The following is a 24,735-nucleotide window of genomic DNA, read 5'->3' on the forward strand; positions in this document are numbered from 1 at the left end:
TATCAAGAGTTTTATGATTTACCTGGCAAGTGTTTTAAGATACAATTCTAAATAGAAGCATGTCAAAGCTTCAAAATATACTATAACTATAGTGTATTTTCAGGAAAAAATTGGAAAAGTGATTTAGTATAAATATATGGAGAACTTTGGATGCAACGTGTCTGACTCTAAGTTAGCTCAACTCTCTTGCACAATACATGGTTTGATATTGGTCTTTATTCAATAATCTCCTCTTCCTATTATTTGGCATTAAGCTTGGAATGTTGTCTTTAGACTCACTAAAACCTATATTATTAATTATATTGTTATAGCTCATCATATTGGTGAATATTAAACCTTAGCAAAGCTTGTATCATAAAATTGTGAATATATATATATATGTGTGTGTTTAGCATTGAAGAATCATGTTCAGGTTAACCAGAGACCAGAGATCTCATTACCATTCATTTCTACAATATGCTAATATACAGTTACTGTATATGCAACCAGTATATACAATTTATATAATAGTGCCAGACTAGGTTATGGAACATTATTATAATTACACAAATACACTTACAGAATAAAGAAAATTGACCAGTACTTGGTAAATGTACTTACTTTGTCTTTTTTCAAGTACACTGCTGTTCTCTGCTGTTTGTTGCCAGCCACGTTCAAGCTGATTCTTGAGTGTGGACTCGTCGTTTAAAGAGGCAATAAAGCTTTCAGGGACACTCAGAGTAACTTTAACCATTGCTTTTTCACTGGGGCTTTTGGGGATAGGTTTACTGACATGCCATTTGGTGCCACAGGTTCGTGAAAAGGGGGCACCAGAAGAAATGCAGCTGTGAAGCTTTGTAATCCCTCCCTCAAAACTGGAATTTAGTTCTGCAGCAGGGTGCTTTTGGCTGCTCTTATTAAAACGTCTAACAGAAGTGACATAGGCATGCCATGCGCTGAGGTGCCTCATTTGCTTTACTGTAAATGTATACTACCTGATTTTCAGTCCTACATTTAACTAGAGGTAAGTGTCAATTAAACTAAGATGTATTTGTTTAGCTTAATTTTAGGCTGCATTATAAAAAAAAAAAAACATGTTTAGGAATTAGTGAACCATAATTTTATGCTGAAAGTGTATCACAAAAATGTAACAGTTTGCATGCATATTTAAATTTACTCTGTCACTGGATATATCTTTTTGAAAGAAAAAACTAAAAAAGTTTAACTTCATTGTAATGCTTACCAGCCACAATGATTGTTTTACTGCCTCATTAGACTGAAACAGAGCAGGAATAAGTTATGTAGTACAGCATTTATTCATGCAGTGTAATAAGCAATACTATTTGAAACTGAGAAGTGTCATCCTGCACTTGTCTGACATCTTTTAGTCCTGGGTCCAAGGTTGACTAACTCTTCCTGACTCTAAACTTGGAATTACATTTGACACCAAACATATGCTCCGAGAGGAAATCCAAGAAGACAGGACATAAATTATTCACATAAACCTTCATGGAGGTGAACAAGTGGTATACATATTAATACTTGCTTGCTAAATCAAGGTTTGACCCAGGTCCACCACCAACATGTATATATCAACAGTACATATGTTCTGTTAATCGTTATACACAGAAATGCATTTCCTATTAAGTTTGAACTGTGGCATGCACGTCAGAATAACAATGAAACACCACACTAACAGTATGAAATATTTATTTACACCAAATCCACCAATATGTTCACATGTAGAAAAGACTAAAACAGTATTTTTTTTTGCATCTCAGTCAATTGAGAGGAAGATTGGAAATCCAAAATTACATATAAATAACATGCAACCAATCCTTATACATGTGAACAGAAACATGCATCAAAAAGTTTATTGGAAGACACAAACAGAGTTTCTTAAACTGGAGACAATCACGTTAAAATAGCAAACAATTACTGCTACAATGTCTTGCGAATATAATTTGCTGGATAACATGGCTTTTATTTCAGCTGAAGTTTGCAATATGGCACATTCATATTTTAAGCTTTCATTTTATTGAGATATAGCACAAATTAAATTAAAACAAGCAAACCATGTTTTTGTCTTTTATTTGAAGAATTTCTTTATTCCCACACCTTTAGTGTAAGTTTAACTTCTAATAAATGCCAGGCTTTGTAGAAATGTGCCTATCAAATATGTAACGGCATCAATAAAATTAATATCGCAATTTATATTTGATAGGGTTTCTTTACTTAAATATGCAGTATGAGAATTACAGACAACAAGTTTCTGGCAGGGTTTTAAAGCATTCCTACCGTCTTCACTGTGCTCATTCTGGAAAAAAAGAAGAAAGTATTAGTAACAGATTCCACAAATTCTAAAAAAAACAACAAAAAAAACAGGTATAGTCTGGTAAAGGTTTACCTCTGACTGACAGTTTAGTGGTGCACTCGACCCTCCCAATAGAGTTTTCTGCAACAATCTTGTACTCTCCAGTGTCTTTAGGTCCAACTCTCAAAATGAGCAGAGAACAAACTCCACAGGTGTTGGAGATGAAGTAGTTAGTGTTGGTATTCAGACTGATATTGTTGCGGAGCCATGTAATATGAGGTGTTGGATCACCCTTTATAGCACAACTCATGTAGCATTCATACCCTTGAGGAGCAGTGTGCATTTTCAGTGGGACAAGGAATTTTGGAGGAGACTGAAGATTACAAGGCTTTGATTCTGGTATGGTCACAGTGAACTTTTCTGGAAGAAAGCAGATATGCATTGTATCAAATTAGAATTGTAATTATCCAATAGGAGAACATGTTTCAACATTGGCCTGATGGTGGTGCTATTGGTTGCGTATGATAGGAAGCATACATGCACGTTTAATGTTTTTGTTGCTATATATACTGCAAAAGCAACATACAACAAGTTTACTGCCTGTTTTTGTGTCCAAGCTAATAAGAAATGCAAATCGAGTATACTAAAGTTGGTTTAATGATCAAATCAAACCCAACATATTGGCATAATTAATTTGCTGAATATTGAAAGACTATTGAAGTTCACTCTTTACAGATGGAGAGAAGTAATGGGTGATGCATTAAATATCTGATATTTTAGACGAATGTTGAGGATTAAAGGATTCATAGTTAAATTAACTTATCTTTATTAGTCAATTTACACGAGGCACATTGCAATTCATCTTTGCGCATATCCCCTCTCAATAACCACATTTGGGAGGGGTTCAGAGCTCAGGGTCAGCCATAGTACAGCACCCTGGAGCAGTGCTGGGGGTTAAGTGTCTTGCTCAAGTACACTGGTCTAGATGGTGGGCACCGTACATGTAATACCAGCCACCAGTAGTTTTACAAATAACACCCTCCTGTCCGGTGCAGGGAATCAAACTATCTACCTCATGATTACTGGTCGGCCCCTCTTCCTCTAGGTCATCCTACCACCATGCACTAATAGTTATTGTTGTGTGTTTCCAAAGAAATTGCATTGCCCACAAATAAATGCCTGAAAGCATAGTGAAACAATACTGTATATTGACACAGTACATGCATTGCCCGATGGCATTGTTTTTTTAATTAAACAATGTCAATTGGTGGGTTCGATCTAAGGATGTTGTTATGAAAGATGCACAAAGAAAGAAAGTAAACAGGCAAGGCAACTATGCTTGTAGCATTTGTGCTTTGTATAGGCAAAATATGGTCAAATTCTAGTACTCGAGTACTGCATTCGCTTAAGCCTGCTTCTTGGTGAAAAATGCATTGTTTCTTCATATAAAGATATCACCATAGATGAACCTAGTAGTCATAAATATTTACCTTTTTTGGTAGAAATAAGCCACTTTGGTGATTCAGAAGGGTTGGAAGAGCCCATGTCATTCTTTGCATAGACTCTGAACTGGTATTCTCGGCCTGGCATGATGTTGCAGACTGTGAATTTATTGTTGAATATGCGATCCGCAGCGGTGTGCCATGTTCTTTTACTTGAATCACGCTTAGCCACCATGTAATGAAGTCTGTCATCACGTTTCTCATCTGGAGATGGGGTCCATGAAACAGTCACTGTGCCAGGCACATTTTCATCAATCTCCACAGGACCTGGTGGCTTAGGCTCATCTATAGTTCAAATTTAAAAAAAAATTGTTGTTGTTTTTAATTACTTACAGTATATGAATAAGAGGAAATTGTTTATTCATTAGGTTGGTACAGTGTTTTATCAAACATACCTGTAACTCTGATTTCAATGCTGAATGTTTCTTGGCCGACGATATTCTTGACAATGATTGTATAAATTCCAGTATCTGAGCGTTCAGCGGAAGGAATCAGAAGCTGGGATGTGCACTCTGCATTGCTGACAGTCACCTTTTTAGAAACTGGCACTCCATCTTTCAGCCAGATGACATCAGGCCAAGGAGAGGCCTACAAAGTATATGTAAATATACTTTATGTCAGTTTTGTCATCAGATTCTATGAGACTTTATGAGATATGCAGTATATTATGAGATATGTGGTATATTACCTCAAAGTTAATGTTGAATCGTGCAGAATTTCCAGCTCTCACAACCATGAAACTCTTGATTTTGGCATCAGTGAATCTTGGTCTCACTGTTTAAAAAGCATGGTGAACGTTGGTCACATATTGTCAATCAATTTAAGTTGAATTGTTTTTTAAAGTATGAAGCACAAACCAAAATTCACACGATTTATCAGAAAAACTACACAATGTATCATTTACATTTATGGTATAGCATACCAACAGTACTGCAGTACAAATATTTATGTGATTAATTTGTACCAACCAATTGAAATACCTGTTGAACGTTTTCAAGTGCACAATACATATGTGTACATTACATATCCTGATTTATTAAATAAGCCATGCAATTAAAATTGTATTCTCAACTTGAGTCACATGATAGGCCTACTTAATATTCTTGCTTACTAGGCATCTTATTTAAGTAGTAAGAAGACATTAAAGAAAAATGTATTGTTAAATGTTAAACACTTTTGTGTCTGACCCAAAACATAGTTCATAATTGCATTTATTTTTATTGTTTAATCTAGGCTTCAGTTATCCATATCAAGTTTATTCTAATTTAGTTTAGAGTATTTATTCAATGTAAGCCATGCTTTTCTTTGTACTACATCTAGATCCTAAATCTGATCAGATTCCCATCAAAAACTCATATTTGTCATCAATAAGTAACAATTAATGTATCATACAACAATAAATGACATGGTCAGGAATGTAACCATTACATATTCTGACATTGGATTCCCTGTAATGACAACATTGTATACAACTGTTTAAATAATCTTTGAGACTAAGAAACTAACCGTTCTAGTAACTTTCCGGTAAATTGTCTTAAGTAAATTTGTCTTACCAGGTGGGGGCATAGCGAGAATGTAATTGTCCAGTTCTTGTGGCTCTCCCTGTCCTCCATCATTAGTAGCGCTGACTCTCACCCAGTACATAGCCATTGACTTTAAGCCTTTCACTGTATAGAAATTCATGGTTATTGCATTTGAATTGCAGCGATCCCAATCTGTATTTTCTGCAGGCCTTATCTCCACAACAAATCCTTTGGCTTCATCCTCAACCCCCTCAATGTCCTTGGGTTTGGTCCAAGCCAGGGACAGAGTTGTGTAGGTGGAATCTGTCACTTTAAAGTCTATGACTTTACCAGGAGGCTCTGTAACATATAATTAATTTTCAGTGCCACAATTTGTATACTGTAAAAAAAAAAACATAATAATTACTCTCACATTTTTAGATGGCCACTTACTTTTGGGGTCTCTGGCAAACACAAACTCAGAGGGTGTACTGAATTCACCAGCTCCGGAGTTATTGATTGCTGACACACGGAATTCGTACTCAATGCCCTCATTCACATCTTTAACTCCAAATAACTTATCTGTATAGGAAAAGCACATATGCAATATCAGAATTACAGCAATAAATCATTAAATCATTGGACCTTTATGTTGTAACAAGCTGTAATATGACATGGTCACACACTTAATTCATCAATGAATATTATTAATATAACCTTTGATCATATCATCAGGTGGGTTGACATGGCCCCAAAGGTTGCTGCCCTTCTTGCGTTTCTCCAGATTGTACCCTAGAATATTTGTTCCTCCAGTGTTGGCTGGAGGAGACCATGTGAGGTTGATGCAGTCCTTGAAGGCACTGACAACCTTTGGTGCTGATGGAGGTCCAGGATATGCTGTATACACATAATGTTGGGATCTGTTAATTATTTCTTTTAGGTCTAATTAGATATTATGTAGGTGATGTGGGATTTGCATTGAGTGCAATGTTGGAATAATTAAGAATTGGTGATGGTAGAGGAATGTAGGGACTTGTCACAGAGCTAGTGGGTGAACTAGGAAAGGAACATGCTTTTAAGAATCACAGTTGCTAATACAAGCTCCCATAGATTCTATTCTCTCTATGCCGTGGGGTTTTCTTCCCCCTGATATTTCATTCTCATGATTTTACATCACTTTATTCAATAACCAGTTATTGAAAAAGGGAATTGAACATTGCAATCACGTTCACATTGAAAATTCTGCCTCTTTTGTGCAGCACTTTACTGTGTACTCATTCAGAGGAGGGTTACAATAAATTGATTGTGCAACACAACTGAAAAGCTACAATAGTCACCTCAATTTCCCTGTTCTACATTCCCTTCAAATATCCATAGTGTCAAGCTAATGTTGTGTAATGGGCAATGGTGCAGATTTACCCACTTACCAATTTTGAACTCAATGTGAGAAATCTATACATATTGTCTGCACTGCCTTGGCAATGATTCCACCCAAATTGACGGTTCCATTGAAATAAAGTTAGCCATTAATTTTCACATTTTTAAATAGGCTGCCATTGAAATAAGGTATTGTTAAAATGACACAGATTAATATCATTGGTCTCAGTTTACCTTTTGTACCGGCTTGGATGTCCTCTGTTTCCATTAGCTCACTAGTGCCCATTTCAGTCTCAACTCTAATGCGATAGCAGTACCTCCTGCCGTGGTCTACATCCGTGTCCCTGTATTTGTTCTCTGGACCAATTGGCCCCACCTTTTTCCAAGTGTTGCGGCCAACTTGTTGTCTTTCAAGGATATAGTTGCCTATATTGCAGCCACCGCTGTCTTTTGGGGGCCTCCACTTAAATTCAACTGCAGAGGCTGAGGCTTCCACAATCTCCAAAGGTCCCAATGGAGGAGTGGGTTTATCTGACAAAACAAAGGAACATATAGATTATTAATCTGGGCTGAAACTAACAGTTGGACAGATAATTTCTGGGCTAATTACTGCATAAATGCAAGTACATGTAGAGTACTGTTTATACAATGTTTGTATACATACCCAGTACAATAAGCTGGCTGAAAGCCTCAACAGTGCCAAACTCATTTTTGAGTTTTATCTTGATTTCACCACTGTCCTTGCGCTGCAGCTTGGTAAGAAGCAGGCGGGTTCCACTTTCTGTGTGCTCTAACTTGATATTTCCTTCATTTGTCAGCTCTTCACCATCGAGGTACCACTGAATTTTTATAGGTTCCCGTCCAATAAAGGGCATATTGAAGGTAGCCTTTTGTCCTTTTTTCACAGTTACTGGGGTTTTAAAAGCGTCCAGAGCCTCAGCATCAAATCTTGGGGGATCTACAATGATTGGTAAAGCAATGCAGACAGATATTTTAAGAAGCGTCATTCTTTCCGGTAATGTAGTTAAACTGTTGAGTAATAGGCAGTACTCTTTAAAATCCTTTTTAATCACAACCATGGCCCAAGGGGCGAACTCTAATAAAAGATGCAACCATATTTAAGCTTAGGAAATAGTGTACCTTCAACAACAATCAAGGCCTCTGTCTTCCGTCCATCTGCTTCAAATTTATATTTTCCTGAAAATTCCTCTGTGACTTTGTGAATTTTCAGTCTGTGGAAGGTTCCTTCTTTTGAAATTGTTACATCGTCAGATGATTTAATCTGGAAAAACAAACATGCTACTGTAACACAACAAATATTAATACATATTTTTCATTTGAGGCTGTAATGTACAGTATACATACATGACAAATGACCAATCCTAGGGTATATTACTGCAATGACATCTCAGCCTGAACGCTACATAATCAACATAATACGGTTATGTTAATTATGTGCTTACCTCATTTCCATCTTTGTACCAGATTCCCTCACAGTCTTCACTGCTCAATTTACACTCCAGCTCTGCTGCTTCCCCCATGATGGCTTTGCAGTCAGAAAGCCCAGCATGAAAGTGAACTCCTGGGTCTGAAGATTTATGAACCAGTAAGTTAGTGAATGCACATGGTCAATAGCTGACATTTACATACAATTTGTTGTTTAGATGTTTTTTGTAATTGTGTATCTACAATTACACTGAATTCATGAATTCCGAATCCATGTAAGGAGGTGTACACACTTACCTCCCTTTTTAAAGCGTCAAAGATCACACATTGTATATGGCATTTGATTTTATAAAGCATGTACATATGCAGATTCAATGTAAGATAATATTTATTTGAAGAGATTTTGTAATGCAAGAAGAGCACATTTAAAAAAAATTGGAAACTTGATGAAGTCTTCTTGCTTTACGTGTCGCTTGATTGTCTTGTTTGTTTTGGCCTTCTTCAACTTGAAAGTTTGCAGAGTTGACTTCTTGGTAGGACTCATAAGAATTTCATCATCTGGGCTTTATTTTGCCTGTGTTTGTTAGTTACTGTTGAAATAAATACATGCTCTTAATATTTTAAATATTCCACTCAAGACTGTTTCTTGGTCAGTAAAATAAATCAGCGCTTCATCTGAATTCATTCTTCGATGTGTAGAAATGGATTGTGAACACGGTCACCCTCCAAAGTCAGCTTGCGTTGTCTTCCATCTTCAAATCAAGTAAAATAAGATTGTGTGTACACACGTGTTTCTGTTGTGTCAAGAACACTGTTGCTCATTAAAAGAATTAACCTCAATGCACCGACTCATCCTGAATTAACATTTAAAAGACAAGCAAGACAGTTAACATAAAGCACAAGTGCAATTTAACATTACTTACACACACATCAAGCAGTTGGCAAACAGTACATATACTGGACATACGATATTGGACAATACATTGCATACTAATATCGAACCTGTAGATAATAGAAATGAAATCTGTCGTCTACAAAACATATGACTAATGTATGTTTTGATTCATTCCAATGTTATGGCAACTAAATAAATGATTGCCGTGTGCTAAAAAATAAATAATTAGTGCATTAAATTTGATATGCATAACTTAATACACAGCTTAACAGCACTCTCGATGTTAAAATCCACTCTTTTTGAACTCTGATCAATCTAAAAGGCCATTTTACCATTTAGAGATCAAATGAAGCAATCTGCTCAGAGGTCACACAGGTTTTATGTTAACCCTCAAATCACTGGAAAAGTCATCTGCACATCAAATGACTTTGTTCAGTGGCAGTGCTTCCCATGCAGCAGTTAATACAGCGCCCGTAATCTTACCACTAACTGTCTCCACGATCAATGGGCCTTGCCGTGCACGGCGTGAATGCTTGCCAGCTGCTGGTGGCTCACGGCCGTCTGCACCCTCACAATTTTCAGAAGATTCATCACGGCGTGCACCCTCACAATTTTCAGAAGATTCATCGCGGCCTGCTGTTGGCTGAGTGCCATAATCACCACTGGCACCACTCACGTCTGTGTTTTTTGCTTTTCAGTTTTAGGGGATATCATCTCAATTACCATCAATCCAATGTTTTTCATTTTCTGTTGGATATGCCTTACAAATATCATTAATGAAAACAGTAACAATAACAAATACAATGTCAACATGGAACATAAAAACAAGATCAGCAGCACAAACAGAAATAACAAACTTCAATGCAGAAGAGGGTGCAAAAGAGGCTGGTGGAAACCTGACATCAAAGCTGACACGTATATATATATACACACACACACACATTATATATATATACATATATATGTATATATACATATATATGTATATACATATATATATATATATATATATATATATATATATATATATATATATATATATATATATATATATATATATATATATATATGTATATACACACATTATATTATTATATATATACATTATATATATAGTGTATATGGTACTCACAAATATCAAACCTCAAAATCTGTAACAAAAGAAGACCTTTTATGTTCTCATCTTGAATACCCTCTCTTTTGTAATTCACCCTGTTTAAGGTGTTAACTCTCTAACCTAACAAACATTTATGCAAATTAAACAAGGTAAGTATACCATCGGAAAGACACACATCTGCAAACATGAAAGCACACATATCACAAACAAAACACACATTAACAACATCTATAGGTTTCGCAAGAGGCACAACATGAACATATGTTTAGTAATCTGTGTTAGATGGCTGAAGAGTTATACAAGTTAAAACTTGAAGCCTAAAGCTTAAGTTTTAAATCGCTTTTAGACTGAACACGTTGTGAGCTATTACATTTCCCATAACTAAACGCAATTTCTTTCACTGAGGCCTTTCTGAAATTGTTTTTAAATTCACCCAGGCCACATAGTGTTTAGCTAGTTTTACAATCACCAAAGCAAAACAGTGTCAGTGGTTTAAGTATGTCATTGTTACATACATGTATTGTTAATGCAACTGCATCTTAGGAAATGTTAAACATTTCCTAAACATGTGATGCCAAAGTCATTTTCATTCCCAAATGACTTTAATTGTCAGTAAATTGTCTCCGGGTGCAACCTCTTACCAACAATGGCTTCTTCAACTGCCACATTTCTCTTTTTTTGACGTTTTCCTTTTTTCCCAGATGTTTCCCCTTGTTGATTTGTGGTTTCCTCATGATTATTATCACCTATTAGTGATAATAGATAATACCAACTTCATACAGATTGTCATGCGTATGAAAATATAATAATGTTCTATCATTATATTTATAAGAACCAAGTATAGTTTTCCTGATGATTTTATACATTTCTAAAGATATTGATTAAAGTTGAAAAAAATTATTGACTTCCAAAATTAAAGACAAGTTTTTCCATAATGTTACGTTTACTGTATTGCACCCTGATGAGCATCTTGGAAAAATAATAGTCACATTTTAGAGATATTTTTTTAAATGAAGTATCTCAACATACAGTGCAAAATGAATAGATTTCTTACCTATTACTGTATCTTGAACAAGTGGACCAGTGTGTTTTCTGCGTTTCCGTCCTCCTTCTCCCTCTCCCTCTACATCTCCATCTCCTCCCTCTCCTTCTCCTCCCTCTCCTCCTCCTCCCTCTCCTCCTTTTCCTCCTCTTTCTCCATCATGATCTTCAAATGAATCGCCTTCTCCACCCGCACCTTCACCAACTCCAGCTGTGGCCCCAGCTTTAGCTCCGCTTCTGCCTTTTCCACCATCAGTTCCATCAATCCCTGCACCTCCAGCAGCACCAGTACCAGCGGCACCAGCTCCTGCATCAGCCAACTCCTTAGCTTTGGCATCAGCCAACTCCTTAGCTCTGGCTTCAGCCCTCGCCTTAGCTCTAGCTTCAGCTGCTGCCTTATTAGCTAATTCTGACTCTGTGTCGGCAGCTGCCTCTCTAGCTTCTCTCTCTGCTTGTGCCTTCTTGGCATCTTCCAGTCTTTTTTCCATATCTTTCTTATGTAATTCCTGCTGTTCCTTAGCTATTCTTTGCATTTCTTCATCGTCAACCGTTCCAGCCATAGTGGTTTTGCGAGCTGACTTCTTGCCTTTGTTGGCAGGATCTTTGTCCGCTATAAAACATAATAATTCAGATATATAAGTTATTTTCAGCTTGATAATACTTTTGATTATTTGAAATACTCAATTTAGTAGGAGAATAATTTGATCACCTTCAACTACTAGCCAGTTATTGCAGGATTTGATTCCTGCCACAGCAGCATAGATACCGGCATCCAAAGGCATACAGTCCCGTACAAACAACTTGTGGATAAGCTTATCTTCAGACACGGTGATTTCATATTTTTCACTATTTGTCAGTGTCGCGGTTTTGCCCACCCATTTGATCTCATTCATAGGTGCAGTGAGGACACATTGAAAGAGGGCATCCTCTCGTTCTTGTGCCTTAACCTCTTTTATTTTGACAGCAAAGTCAACTTCGGGTACTGCAGGGTTACACAAAGACAAAAATAAAAAACATTAGCAGAGAGAGATTATTTAAAGATGTACTCTTCATATCTAATTAGTGTTCTGTTAAATTACCAAATTATACTTTACTACAGTAGCAGTGATGTTTTTCATCAGTAAGCCGAGGTGTGTTCCATTGTACTCTAAACACATTAACTTCTGACTCTGTAGTACCGAGTTTCAAACTGAATACGTTTGAATGCATCTGACATCGCAATCACTCTATGGAGGACATACCTTTAAAATCTGTGGAGAAAACATTGACGCCCCCAACATCCACGGAGTAGAGTCCAGCATCTCCTGCACTCAGATTATTGATTGTGAATACATATTTCTTGCCAACTTGTTTCAAGCTATGCTTGACAGCATCCTGTTCCTCTTCAACGAATGGAACCATGACACCATCCTGCAGAATTCAGAGGTGTGTTACCATTTTCACAACAGATAATACAATGCAGTAAGGCATTAGTGGTGTTGGTAACTCCTTCCTCACCCTATACAAGAATATTTTGCTGTTAGGATCCTTGAGGTCCATGTCCAACTCGATAGTTGCAGAATCATTGGCATTGACCTCAATATGTTTCAGGGTACTGATGTGTGTAACAAACTAAATCAGAAATAAAGAGAACAAAAACAATTAGGAGTTTGCACATACTGTATACGATAGACACCAAAAACGTACAGACTGAAAAACGGAGATGTTAAAACAGATTTATGGGACATGCTTATGAATTAGAATACAAAATTATCGAAAGGCCACATACCTCTGCAATTTCCTCCTCTCGCTCTTTCTTCATCTGCTTGAGTTTCTTAAGCATGCCACGAAAGTCTTTGAGACCGTGTTCACAACAGATGCGCTCATAGTCTTTCTTCTCGGCACTCATGAGGATTTCCCAGACCCTCTCCTCTGGGTCAATTGGCTGTGCTGAACGGGTACCATCAGCATTACTGTAGAGTGAGAATGTCACTAATCCCCACACATCAATGCATTTTCTCTGAAACAATTGCTCTCACACTGTCATAGAATAATCCCTATTAGAATCACAGTCATAATAATTACCATAACAGTTTATTTTATTAGACAAACAGTAACTTTTTTATATATTTCACTCACCGTTTTCTAAGTGATTTTCTGAAGGCTGATGCATCTGGGACACCTTAACGAAAAAAGGGTTTTCCATCACTGAATGAGTATGTCAAGCTTTGTCTTTTACAATATTATTCAAAATTAGCAGGTTACTATTACCTTTATAAACAATGTACATGATTTTGAATAAAGCTCCATAATATGTATTTTTTGATATGTATTTGAAATGATCAACCATTATGTTAAGCTGTGTTAGCTATGTTTGGGGGCACAGAAACCTGAAACAACTGGTGCATTATTTCCCTACTCCGAAGTCTCTAGTATTCTTAGGCAAAACGACAAAAATGAAGGGGACTGGTGAAACCTTTGTTATTGGTTTTATACACTGGTTTCTGATGTTCATAATGTCCAGTTTATTTATAAAAGAGACATTGATTCATCAAGTTTGACTGCACAATGTCAATGCACTAATGTGACAAATGCACCATGAAAGGCATATTTTCTCCAATAATATAAAAAATGTTGCTTTGAAAATAAATTATAAGAAGCTAGGTCGTAGCACAGGGAAACTGTACTGCCACATTATTCCATGTATTGATCACTGAGATGAAAATCATCAACCTCTATTGACCTTTGCACGCAGCAAGTTTCTTAAAGCGACATGTGTAAAAATTTGATGAATTTAATTGTAGTTCTACCTAAATGGTGTGCATAAGTCTTAATGCCAACCAACACATACTACCTTCCTTAAAACAATATGAAATTAGCATTCCACTTTAGTTAAAAAAAACTGAATATATATGAAAGCTCACTTTCTCCTTTTGCCTTTTGAAGCTCCTTGGCCTTGGAGAATCCAACTGTAAAAAAGAAATACCCAGAGCACAGCATTGATTGTACGTTACCTGTTTATAACTATTCAATTAAAATATGACAATTTATCAAGGTGATATTTCATTAACTATTATCAAACATACTTAAGAGACAAAGTCAGTCTAAAAAATAGTTAGTAGCCTACCCTCAATAATATTCAAGACAACGGTGCAAACAGCCCTTCCGTATTCATTGTTTGCAAAACACTTGTAGGTGTCAGCATCTTCTGGAGCAACCTTAGGAAACTAGTAAAATGCAAATACAGGATTAATTGCCATTGCAAATATAATCAAAACAGTTTGAGCCTTAAAGCCATTGTCACATTACATGTCCTGTATACATACAGTATATTAAATCATTATTCTATTGTCTTCTATTGATGCCCCAACGACATACACATTCAAATGTGCATTTATTGTTTTGTCCCCCTTTTCTCAACTTGGACTTACCAGATGTGCTTTTTCAACCAGCAAAGGGACTTATACACTGTGGTAATTGTTATTCTGTGGGGTTAGATCGCCATGACTTTTTTGTGTATTTTATTTTACTGAAACGTAATGTGACCATGCTTTTAGGGAGTGTCAACTACCACACGTAGAGCTTACCTCAAGGGTATGTTCTTGGGTTGCCTCATCATACTTTTGCAAGCACACGTCAGCGTGAAAAACAATTTCGCCATTTGCTCTGCCCCATGTTAAAGTAGGTGTTGGGTTGCCCACGACTTTGGCTTTAAAGACCGCAGTTTTACCTAGAATGAAATAAAATGAAGATTACTTTAGTAAGTAAAGAATATGAATTGCTATGCTTTTAGTTATGGTGGCAATGTTGTAAATTATTTTGTAACATACTTAGCTACAGACGTTTCTCTTATGCAATATATTGAACTAACTTTAGTTTGGATTTGATTATGTTGTCAGTTCTGGGTATAACACCACTTCTTACACACAACTGCACAATTGAGCTCCATTTTATAACTGTCATCCTTTCACCAAAAAATTGTCATAATTGTTGTTTCTAATGATAAAAAAACTAATCAGGAACTGAAGGTTCACGCCCTAATGATAAACTATAGAAATGTACACACTGCACATCCTTTCAAAAGTTAGCAAGGTTAACTACACATTACATTCCTCTTGCCCACATATTTGTACAGTATGTGGCTCCTTTTACCTCATAAGGTTATTTGTATCAAGGTATTTTGTTTTACAGTCCAGCATTCGATTGTTGAATAATTGTAATAAGACATTAAACATAGAATCATATTTTTTTATTAAATATGGATTTGAGTTTATGTCTCAGAGACCTGAAGACTTACCCTGTTGAATTGTCAAAGCAATTGGTTTACGGGTGAAATCTGGAGTTGACATATCCTCTGGAAGATCCTCTTTAAACTGCGTTATCATGACACCGGGCACTTTCGACTTTTTCTTGATGCCTGTTCAAATAAAATATATAAAAACAATTAGACAAGCTTAGGATATCAATGTGACAAGTTACAAATACAGTATGTTCAAAAATTCATTGGAGCACAAACATGTTAATGCTTTTTTTGAGGTACCACCTCTGTAAATAAGAGAACTGGATAACAGTATGCTGAAGTAAAAACAAAACAAAAAAGGAAAACAGACAAAGAATCCAGAAAACATTTGTCAGTGTAAACATCACGTTCACATTCAAACACACATGTCAAGTGTTTATCTGAGCAACATTGATAAAAAATGCCACAATAAAAAAACAACCTACTACTGGTAAAGCTAATGCAGTAGTTGGTGTGATCATTTATGTAATATTAATCGCCCTCGATTCTTTTTGCTTTTATTTTCTGTATGAACTGAGTGAAATCAGATAACACAATTAAGGGCAAAAGTTCTGACCAAAATTAGAATGACTCCCTCTAATCTGAACCTGCAGAAGGTTGTTCCTTCTTGTATTTTGATAAAAACTGAATTGGTATGTCTGCAAGAACAGAATGTAAGTGAAATATTCTATATCTGCAGTTGGCTGTGTTCTGACACTACACCCTCACAAAAACGGAGCTCTTTTATTTAAGAGTGCTCATAGTCAGCAGTACATATTGTAAGAAAACTCAGAAACATTTCCAAAATAGATAATCCTGACATGAACATGCATCCCCCAGGTGTATTGAGCTTATTTATAGTGGTTGTAGTAATAGTTATACATGTCAAATAATTATTTCATGTTTCTTCTGTGAGTGGTTTATCATTATTTGGACTATGAAACAATTTATACTTTACTTTAAATTAATTATGGTTTACTCAAAGGTAGTTGATACAATGTTTCTCTGGCTAAGGTTTATGCACCAGTGAATCACATACAGTAGAGTTGTTTATTTCATATAATAACTTCCAAAGATTACATACACCTTAGTCACAAAGTGTTCAGCTCTCATTTCTAGCTTGCAAACAAGTCATAAATTCAAATAATCCCCCAAAGATAAAATGTTTGTCTTCATCCTCTAATTTTTATTTCTGCCAAATTACTTGTTAATTTTTAGTCCACATAACACAAGTATATGCACAAAAACAGAGGAATTTACTTGTATACAGTAAGTCCATTTATTAATAAAAAGTAAATAATTATTTTATTAGTTATGTATAAATTGGCAAAAAATTGTTGTTGGGTAAAAAGCCTAAACCTAGCTTTTTAAATTATGAATAAATATTTTTCCGAATTGAAACCCTCTGCAGTTTCCAGAGATCCACATGGTGCGAATGGTACTCACAAATGGTGAGTTCAACAAAATTGTGTCTTTAGAATTAGCCTTCTATGCAGGTTTAGATGCTTTGCAGAAGTCCCAGAACCCCTGAGACAACCGATATGGACTGCCCCACAGCAATCTTGAGGGGGGCATCACTGAATGCTGATCACGGGTTTCAGCTGGTCCAGGGATCCCTGGTCTTTAATTATTTTCTCTTGGAATGAAAGACCTGTAATAGGCAGAATATATGAACTAAAGAATATATAATTAATCAGAAATGGGCAGGATGCCCCAGCATTTGGCATTCTGAAGCACGATGGAGGTAAATTGCTTGCCGCAGGTGCTACACAACAGTGTATACTGTGAGTGGCAGAGCACTGATGACATTAGAAGAGTTTTGCTGCTGTTAAAATGTTGAATGATCACGCCGTGGAATCGCGAGGATATCATTAAAAGCCAAATGTTTGCATGGAAATATTGATCAACCTATTAATATGGAACAGCAATTAAAGTTGTATGTTTAAGCCAGGCATTGATTTCATGGGTTGGTCAGTATAGTATAATTGGCATAAATTTGTTCCAGAAAGATTCATAAGGATCCTGTCATTCCGGAGCAGATTTAGCATGACTTTTTGCGTATGAGTCATGTTAAATCAGCATTTGCAAACATCACCAGACTCTTGATATCTTAATTTTTTCAGATATCTTGACAATGTCAGGTCCGTTAGCATGTACATGGGCTGCCATCACTAAGAACACTGGGGTTTTACAAGCAGTCCTCATCTGAAATGCATATGGAAAAGAACATCTCAACTAAATGTTTTTTAACATAGTTGTACCGGAAGACTGCTTGTTCTGTTTATGAGTTAAAAATAAGTAAAGCATATCATTATTTATTTTTCAATTTCCCTGCTTTATATTTGCATAAAGTAATATTCTAAATCCCTTTTTTTCTATGTTTTGCTTGCACATTATGTTTTATGGACTTCTTTATTGTAGCTTGACAAGGATGAGATATTAAAGTAGACTTTATTTATACTGTTGAGTCTGTTTGATTTGCATTATATGTAGCTATAGATTCAGTTTAAGTACTCCAAAACAATTTGTTTCATACAATGTATTTGGTATAAATGAGTCAAACAACCTGGTCCTCGAAACTACACAGAGCTGGAAAAAACTTTTAGTTTTGAATCACTGACCACATTTAAACTGCACCATGCATATTAGTGCTGCACTTTCCCTCTATTTATTGCTTGGTGCTTTTATCATTAATTAATTTTTGTTAATGTTTTTCATATTTAAATTATGTATTTATTTTTGGCTTATAAACCACTTTATAAATACACTTGGCTTGCCTTGAAAAAGACATACATTAACACATAAATGAATAAACTCACAAGGACATTCATAAACCCTGCAGACAACATGTTCCCACTGTTGTTGTATTTATATTTGTCACTGCAGCCTTTGCCAGTTGCCAAAGGTTGTCAAAGGCCAGCTGGGTGGTGGGATGGCATAGAGGAAAGAGGCGAGTCACTAAGAGGTCGCGGGTTTGATAGCCGGCTCCAGTCAGGAGGTTGGTAGTTATAGTTGTTGGTAATTGTAAAACAGAGGTGGCTGGTATTACATCACCATTTCTACCTGGATACCTAAATGTTCTGTGTTAACTTGACAGCACATGTTTCTGTTAGACCTACTTTGAACATCTAGGATCATGAAACATTCAATTGTGTGTCTGTGAGTCCTGGGGAGCAGGTGGGTCAGGGATGAAAAGGACATAAATCCATAGGGAAAACAGAAAGCGTAACTATTCTAACTCAAATGGGCGACTCAGTTTGCCTTTGTGGTCATTGTATCAGAATACAGCCTCTCATAGTGATGTATGCCACTGGGCTGGCCAGTTAGATTAGCTAGATTGTAAGAGAGGTCATGCAACTCCTGAGAGCAAGGTAATTTATTGAGACTGAACTGTGCAAAAATATACTGTACTAATATAAGACTAATCATGTGGATGTGGACATACTGTATGTTTAAAGTGGCATTTTTCCTTTAACTTAAAAGATAAAGTACACACATGGAAATCAACCTCATTGCCCTCTAGCAACAGCCTTGAGATAGTAGTCATACTGTCTGGAGAATGTTTAGAAACATCACAATGAAATGGATCCATTGTGACACTGAAAGTTGAATCATCCATTTTCGGATGGCATCTTTCAAGGAGTGATGAAGACCACATCATACATGCAACTCACCATGAAGTCATGCACTTAGAGACGGCGAAACGTTTGTGTGGTTTGATTTCTTTTTTTGCTCGCATACCTTTGTCGTCTGGATGAAATCCCTCAGAACCGTCGACTTAACACGCAACATGACAGCAGGAGAGGGAACAGGACAGGTAAATATTAACCCTGACAAAAGCCCCATGGTTGGTTGGAACTTTGACAGGATTATGGACACATTAAACATAAAACACCACAGTATACAGTACAACCCAGGGATGGGAAGCACAAACACAGACACAACTTCGGTAGAACAAAGTATCCCAAGACACATCACACAACAAAAAAAGGTTAATCATAGACAAAAATGTAATCTGTTAGCAGCATGTTACAGCAGTATAAAGTGCTGATTAGATTTAACGTCAAGCTTATGGTGGAAATCTCAGGATGATCCCTGCGCAGTGCTTGAGGGAAACCTTGTGTAAAAGCAATTTGTTGAAATTGAAAATAAGCCTTCCATCTAATTGTTGCATACATTATGGAAGCTGCTAGCAACTGTTGTATTAATCTTCCATAATGATTGTGTAGATTATCCTTGTAACCATCAGCTGTGTATAAGTTGTGTTCTTCAGATGTAATCGGAGTACCACTGAATGGAGATGCTTTGTCTGACATTGTTTCAGCATAATGAGTGTTGTTTTCACAGCATGCTCTCATCCAGCCAGTTTGCATCTCCTCTTCTGGCATTTGTGATGCTTTATCATTGTTTGACCAACATCTTCTTGAGCACATCCTTGGGGGAAAAAATGTGATGAATAATATGGCAAGTGCTGCTTCAAACGTATTGCTGCTTGTTTTTTCAGATAGAAAAAAACTTCCATTAAAAAGGAACATTTGTGCCTTTGTTGACAAAAAGGGTCTTCCTTGACATCAGGGACGATATATTGTGCAATGCAGGGACTTGAAACAACCTTATTTGACTGCTTCAACAACTAAGGAAGAAACTGTGGTTCTCATCTTCGTTTTGTTTGAGCAGAAGTGATCAGGCAAAATGAAGAATTATTGAGATGTCTTGGGTCTTCCATGCATTTTGTAAACACCAACCTTATGTAATCTTTGACCTGGCAGTCAGATAGATCCTCTTCATTACCATTCCTTACATGTGGAAATTCAGTGGAAATTCAGGTGGAAACAGCTGCAATACCAACCCTTTCCTATACTAACCACCCTGCACTTACCCGCCTGCCCAGCGGCAGTTTGATCGGTCACCTTTGACCTCTTCCACATCTTGGAATCTTTTCAAGCTCCGCTGATTCAGAAGGTTCTGTAGCAAAGATAAGACAGAAGACACAAGGGGAAATATTTAGGATTGCATAAAAGCAAATCAGTGACATTTAGCTTAGCACTTAGCTTGATTGGTAAGTCCTTTTATCTTTGCTTTTAGTTGCTCATTCTCTTTTTTTAAATGTAAGTAGATTCCACTAAGAAGGTTGTATTACATTTTTTTTATATAAAAAAAATGGAGGAAAACCATCTTATTAACTGCTCTCATGGCTATTTCTAAATCACACTGTGGCTCCTCCAACCAGTCAGTAAGAGGCCATAACAGGTATGGTCTACAGTAACTATTGCTCTTAACACAGAATTAAAGGTGGAGTCAGCGATTCTGGAGAAAGCTTGTTGTCAAAATCACCTTTGTCAAAATCACTGCATATCTCCTCACGATCCCCTACCTTTCCATATTGTGTGAGTGCTGAAACAAATGCAGTGTTAATTCACAGCCTAGGCCCTGTAAACTGGCATGTTGCTAGCTAAATTGGGGCCCCTTTGTTTACATAAAATGTGTTTACGTACCAATTTACAGAGCATAGGCTGTGTCTCAACACCGGATACTTTTTCAGCGTGCACACAGTACATAGGCTACAGGGACTAGATTGTGAGGAGATATTTACTGATTTTGACAACAAGTGAACAAGCGTTCTCCAAAGTAACTGACTCCACCTTTTAAAGTCAGTCTTCAGGTCCTTCAGAGGCATGTGTTAATGAAGTAACTTGCCAAAGCCTTGATCCAAGATAAAAATCAAAACCAAAGAAACTAGTGCATGTTTCACCAAAAAGAGCCTGTTAATCCTAATTAATATCAGTTGGTTTGTGGTTCATTTTAAGTCTTCTAAAGAAGCAACATTTCACCAATGATCCGGAGAGGGGATTATTTGCCACCATCATCATTTGGTTGCCCTCATCAATAATTTAACCAAAAGAGTTTTATCTTAGACCATCACATGTTATGAAACAAGACTGAGTATCACAACTGACTCATCTGACATTTGTTTTACTGTTGCATGAGTCAGGACACCTCTCTATGTCACGAAAGATCACATGCACCACTCTATGCCATTACTATTTATTGTTCTTGTAAAATTTGACTTAATGACTCTCAAGTTAAGAGGAATTAACTTTCTCATTGGACATGGACTTAAAGTAGGTGTGGTTCCATACTATCTTCTTCATAACTTTGCAACAGATTTTTCAGAAAATATTGTTTACATGAAGAGGTGAGTCCTGTTTGACATCTGCATTTGGTGCTAACTGAGTGAATATGATTGCATTTTTTGTTTATTATTATGGATACTTTGATACTGAGTGCTGCCTTTGCTGTACAAACTTTAATGCAATAACAACGGCAAAATGCCTGCTATTGTATATAGCTCACTCTGCATGTAAAGCCCTATTAACTTTTGATTGTGTGGTTATTTTATTGTCATTAATATATCTGTCTACCAGCAGCCTTTTTACTCACCCTGCTCTGACTCCTCTTAGCCTTTAAAGCACCTCAAACATTCAAGGTCCTATTTCTCCAGGCATTGTATGTACCTTACCAAATAAGCAACTATCAAAGTTGAGTTTGAAACAAAACACATAGTTTCATTCGAGAGAATAACTCTCAAAAACTCTATAATCTGTAAATCTGTTGTGATGTAAGGACCAATTGCTCATAATAAGTTGCTGTCTGGAAAATATGTTTCCAGGGACCTTACACTGATAGAAAATTGGCCAAAGGCTCAAAAGTCCATTTGAAATATGAGTGGCTGTGCTGAAATGAGAATTAATTTTGACTTGCTCCACAATTTTACGAAATACAGATTTTTTTTTAAGTCACCTCATATGTGTTATTGTTACTGTCTATCTCAATGTCCCACTGAAAATAAAACCTGCTGTCTTGGAAAGTAGGTATTTTATTTTTAGTTGTGCCCATGCCCCAGCATATGTTTGGACAGGTTCTGGGCTCCACAGCAATCTTGGCTCTTGGTGCATCTTGAAAATGAACTATACAACACATATGGTAAAAGCAAAACAGCCTGCAATAAGAGACATCTTGGCAGGATGCCCTTTGCATTAAAGTAAACCCACTCCTCTTCCCACCCACTGGATAGTTCTGCCATCTTAGCTTGTTACATTTATAGTTTAATGTTTGGCTGAGGCTTTCATCTGATGTAATGAATTCTGACATCTAATCGAGGGAACATTGTAGACAAAATAGATAGTCAATAGATCTTGAGCATTTTTTTATCCACTGTCCCTGAGATTTTAAAGATTTGTCCAGCATGCTGCACTTTAGTAAATAATTATGTTGATTCAAAAATATATATTACATAACATCTCTACAGTTTGTAAGCAGACTGGCTTTCACTGCAGGCAACATACCAAGTCACTTTAAAATTAGAGAAACGCTATATGAAATGTTGGACTAATGGAGCAAAATGAAAATATATCCAGATTTTCACTCTCAGTCTACTTTCACTCTCCTTTTGCTCATGTATTTTATCTGCAGCTTTACGGTTGATATAATGTTTATATACTATATATGTATATCTCACTTTGTTATGTCCTGCTGACAAACTCATAGAAGGAAAGTGTATATGATATACATATGATATATTATTCCGTTTTCCTAATATGATTTTATTGTCTCAATTCAAAAGATTCCTGTAGCAATCATTTGACACTAGTGTTTTGAGGTTTGTTGAATGTTCGCTTGATTCAACACTGACATTAACAGAATGATCTGTGATCTTGTGTGTGCTTCATTAGCTGTCTATGCACATTCAAACCCTGTATTGTTTGACTTTAATTTCATATTTGCATGTGTACACCCCATATTGACATTATTTAAAGTTGACCTCTTCTTGTAGCTAGGGCATGAATTATGGTAAATGTCTGCAGGAGACCCGTGGAGTTATTTGTAGTTTGTATTGACATTTTGGATGCTTATTAGCAGACAAATAAGTTATACCTAATGTGTCTGTACTACGTGACATGTGTCAGTGATTCACAGCCACCCACTGAACATAACTGCAACACTGACTGCATGCTCTTGAAATGGCATCTGGTAGCTTCTCGAATGTCCCACATCTTGTTCCATGCATGTCAGTGACTTCTGTGTGAGTGTACAAGACTTGAGCTCTGTAACTCACACAAAACTAAACCTAATGACAGGGTGTTTTGGTGTCAAATGAGCTCAAATAGTGCTATTTGGACTTCCCAGTGGATTTGCTGTTCAAATGCCGTAAGTGTGCTGACAAGCTGATGCATATATGTTGTTGAAAATGTGTAAAAAGTGTAAGCATGTCACATTCATTCTCCTTCACTTTAGTCTTATCTTTCTTTTTAATCCATTGTGTTCTGTCAGATCTATGAAGCATAACTACAATGATAACTAACTTTTTACAAAAACACATTTTGCACGTGTGCACAATGTAAGACACACATATACCACAAACTAGTTGTTTATGCCAACTTTATCAACATGTGTAATTATAAAAATAAAAATAAATCATATTTTCTGTTATAATACAACCGTCCCCCCCCCCCCTCATGCTCAGAATACACATATTGATTTTATACCTCCATCTAAAGATAAGCCTTGCCCAACAACCTCACAGCTCTGACCTCAATGCTATGATCCAACCTCCGAGAATTAAAACCATGAAATTCAAACTGAGAAGCCTGCATGCCTTACTAAAGCGATGTCATGAACCGACACCATATTTGCATGTCCTCTTTGTAACTAAATATTGTACCATGTTTAATGTACAGGTTTATCTCAATTAATAATATAGTTACATAATATACATGTAATTTGAGCGACATGTACAATTTAGATGTTGTTTACTACACCTATTTGTGCACCAACTCAATAAATGCAGACATGTTTCTGATGCAAACATGTATAGAACACATTGTGTTTATCCTAATTACATTTGCAGGGGCTGACTGACAAAAAATAGGCTGTCTGTAATCCATTTCTCGTCTGACCAGAACATTTTATCATCAAGCCTTTGTTTGAGGGCCACCTACCTGTTCACAGTCCTCAGTGCTTTCAGCTCTGTTCCCTTTCAGGCAGCAGTCTGGTCACACTGCGCCTTCAACAAAATGTTCGGTGTAATAGATCCTGCAGCCCCGTGCAAGTCTGTGCTGCTCTGATGCTCTGTTACTGACAAGTCCCAGTTACTGCCAAAAGCTATTAAGGCTTTTTTTGTATTTGTGTTGACTCCAAAGACATTTGGAGGATGAGTGGGCGGTGATTCGGGAGTGGGGGGTGCAATGAAGGGTGGGTCAAAGACCAGGTCAAATACCTGATTTCACAAGTTTAAGGCTTGATA

The 24,735-nt window shown here is 36.6% G+C and overlaps 1 protein-coding gene across 3 annotated transcripts; it reads right to left on the bottom strand.

Annotated features, from left to right (window-relative positions):
* Positions 1 to 1,776: 1,776 nt before the first annotated feature.
* Positions 1,777 to 24,502, bottom strand: igfn1.1 (immunoglobulin like and fibronectin type III domain containing 1, tandem duplicate 1). 3 transcript variants are annotated; one of them, XM_080025358.1, is made up of 26 exons: positions 24,431 to 24,502; positions 20,311 to 20,396; positions 15,450 to 15,569; positions 14,740 to 14,882; positions 14,280 to 14,379; positions 14,077 to 14,121; positions 13,292 to 13,334; positions 12,942 to 13,125; positions 12,671 to 12,784; positions 12,415 to 12,583; positions 11,883 to 12,155; positions 11,187 to 11,783; positions 10,774 to 10,878; positions 9,499 to 9,705; positions 8,138 to 8,262; positions 7,815 to 7,956; positions 7,339 to 7,632; positions 6,909 to 7,205; positions 6,015 to 6,194; positions 5,751 to 5,879; positions 5,349 to 5,657; positions 4,484 to 4,569; positions 4,191 to 4,383; positions 3,784 to 4,080; positions 2,387 to 2,713; positions 1,777 to 2,296 (listed from the first exon to the last, which is right to left on the bottom strand). In XM_080025358.1, the coding sequence occupies exons 2-26, from the start codon at positions 20,357 to 20,359 to the stop codon at positions 2,292 to 2,294; spliced, it is 4,533 nt and encodes a 1,510-aa protein (XP_079881484.1). In that variant the 5' UTR covers positions 20,360 to 20,396; positions 24,431 to 24,502; the 3' UTR covers positions 1,777 to 2,291. The 3 variants fall into 3 exon arrangements, with proteins under 3 accessions (XP_079881484.1, XP_079881485.1, XP_079881486.1); XM_080025359.1 differs by lacking the exon at positions 9,499 to 9,705; XM_080025360.1 differs by lacking the exons at positions 9,499 to 9,705; positions 10,774 to 10,878.
* Positions 24,503 to 24,735: the final 233 nt, after the last annotated feature.

This window comes from Ammodytes marinus (assembly GCF_949987685.1).
Source record: "Ammodytes marinus genome assembly, chromosome: 4".
NCBI classification, from domain to species: Eukaryota; Metazoa; Chordata; class Actinopteri; order Uranoscopiformes; family Ammodytidae; genus Ammodytes; species Ammodytes marinus.

Bases quoted from the DNA above. Each gene is read 5' to 3' on its own strand.
- igfn1.1 (XM_080025358.1), bottom strand. From the start codon at position 20,359: ATGTGGAAGAGGTCAAAGGTGACCGATCAAACTGCCGCTGGGCAGGCG. The intron at 4,081-4,190 runs GTATGTTTGATA...TTTGAACTATAG, and splicing joins CATTGAAATCAGAGTTACAG to ATGAGCCTAAGCCACCAGGT. The intron at 2,714-3,783 runs GTAAATATTTAT...GCTTTCTTCCAG, and splicing joins GCTTATTTCTACCAAAAAAG to AAAAGTTCACTGTGACCATA.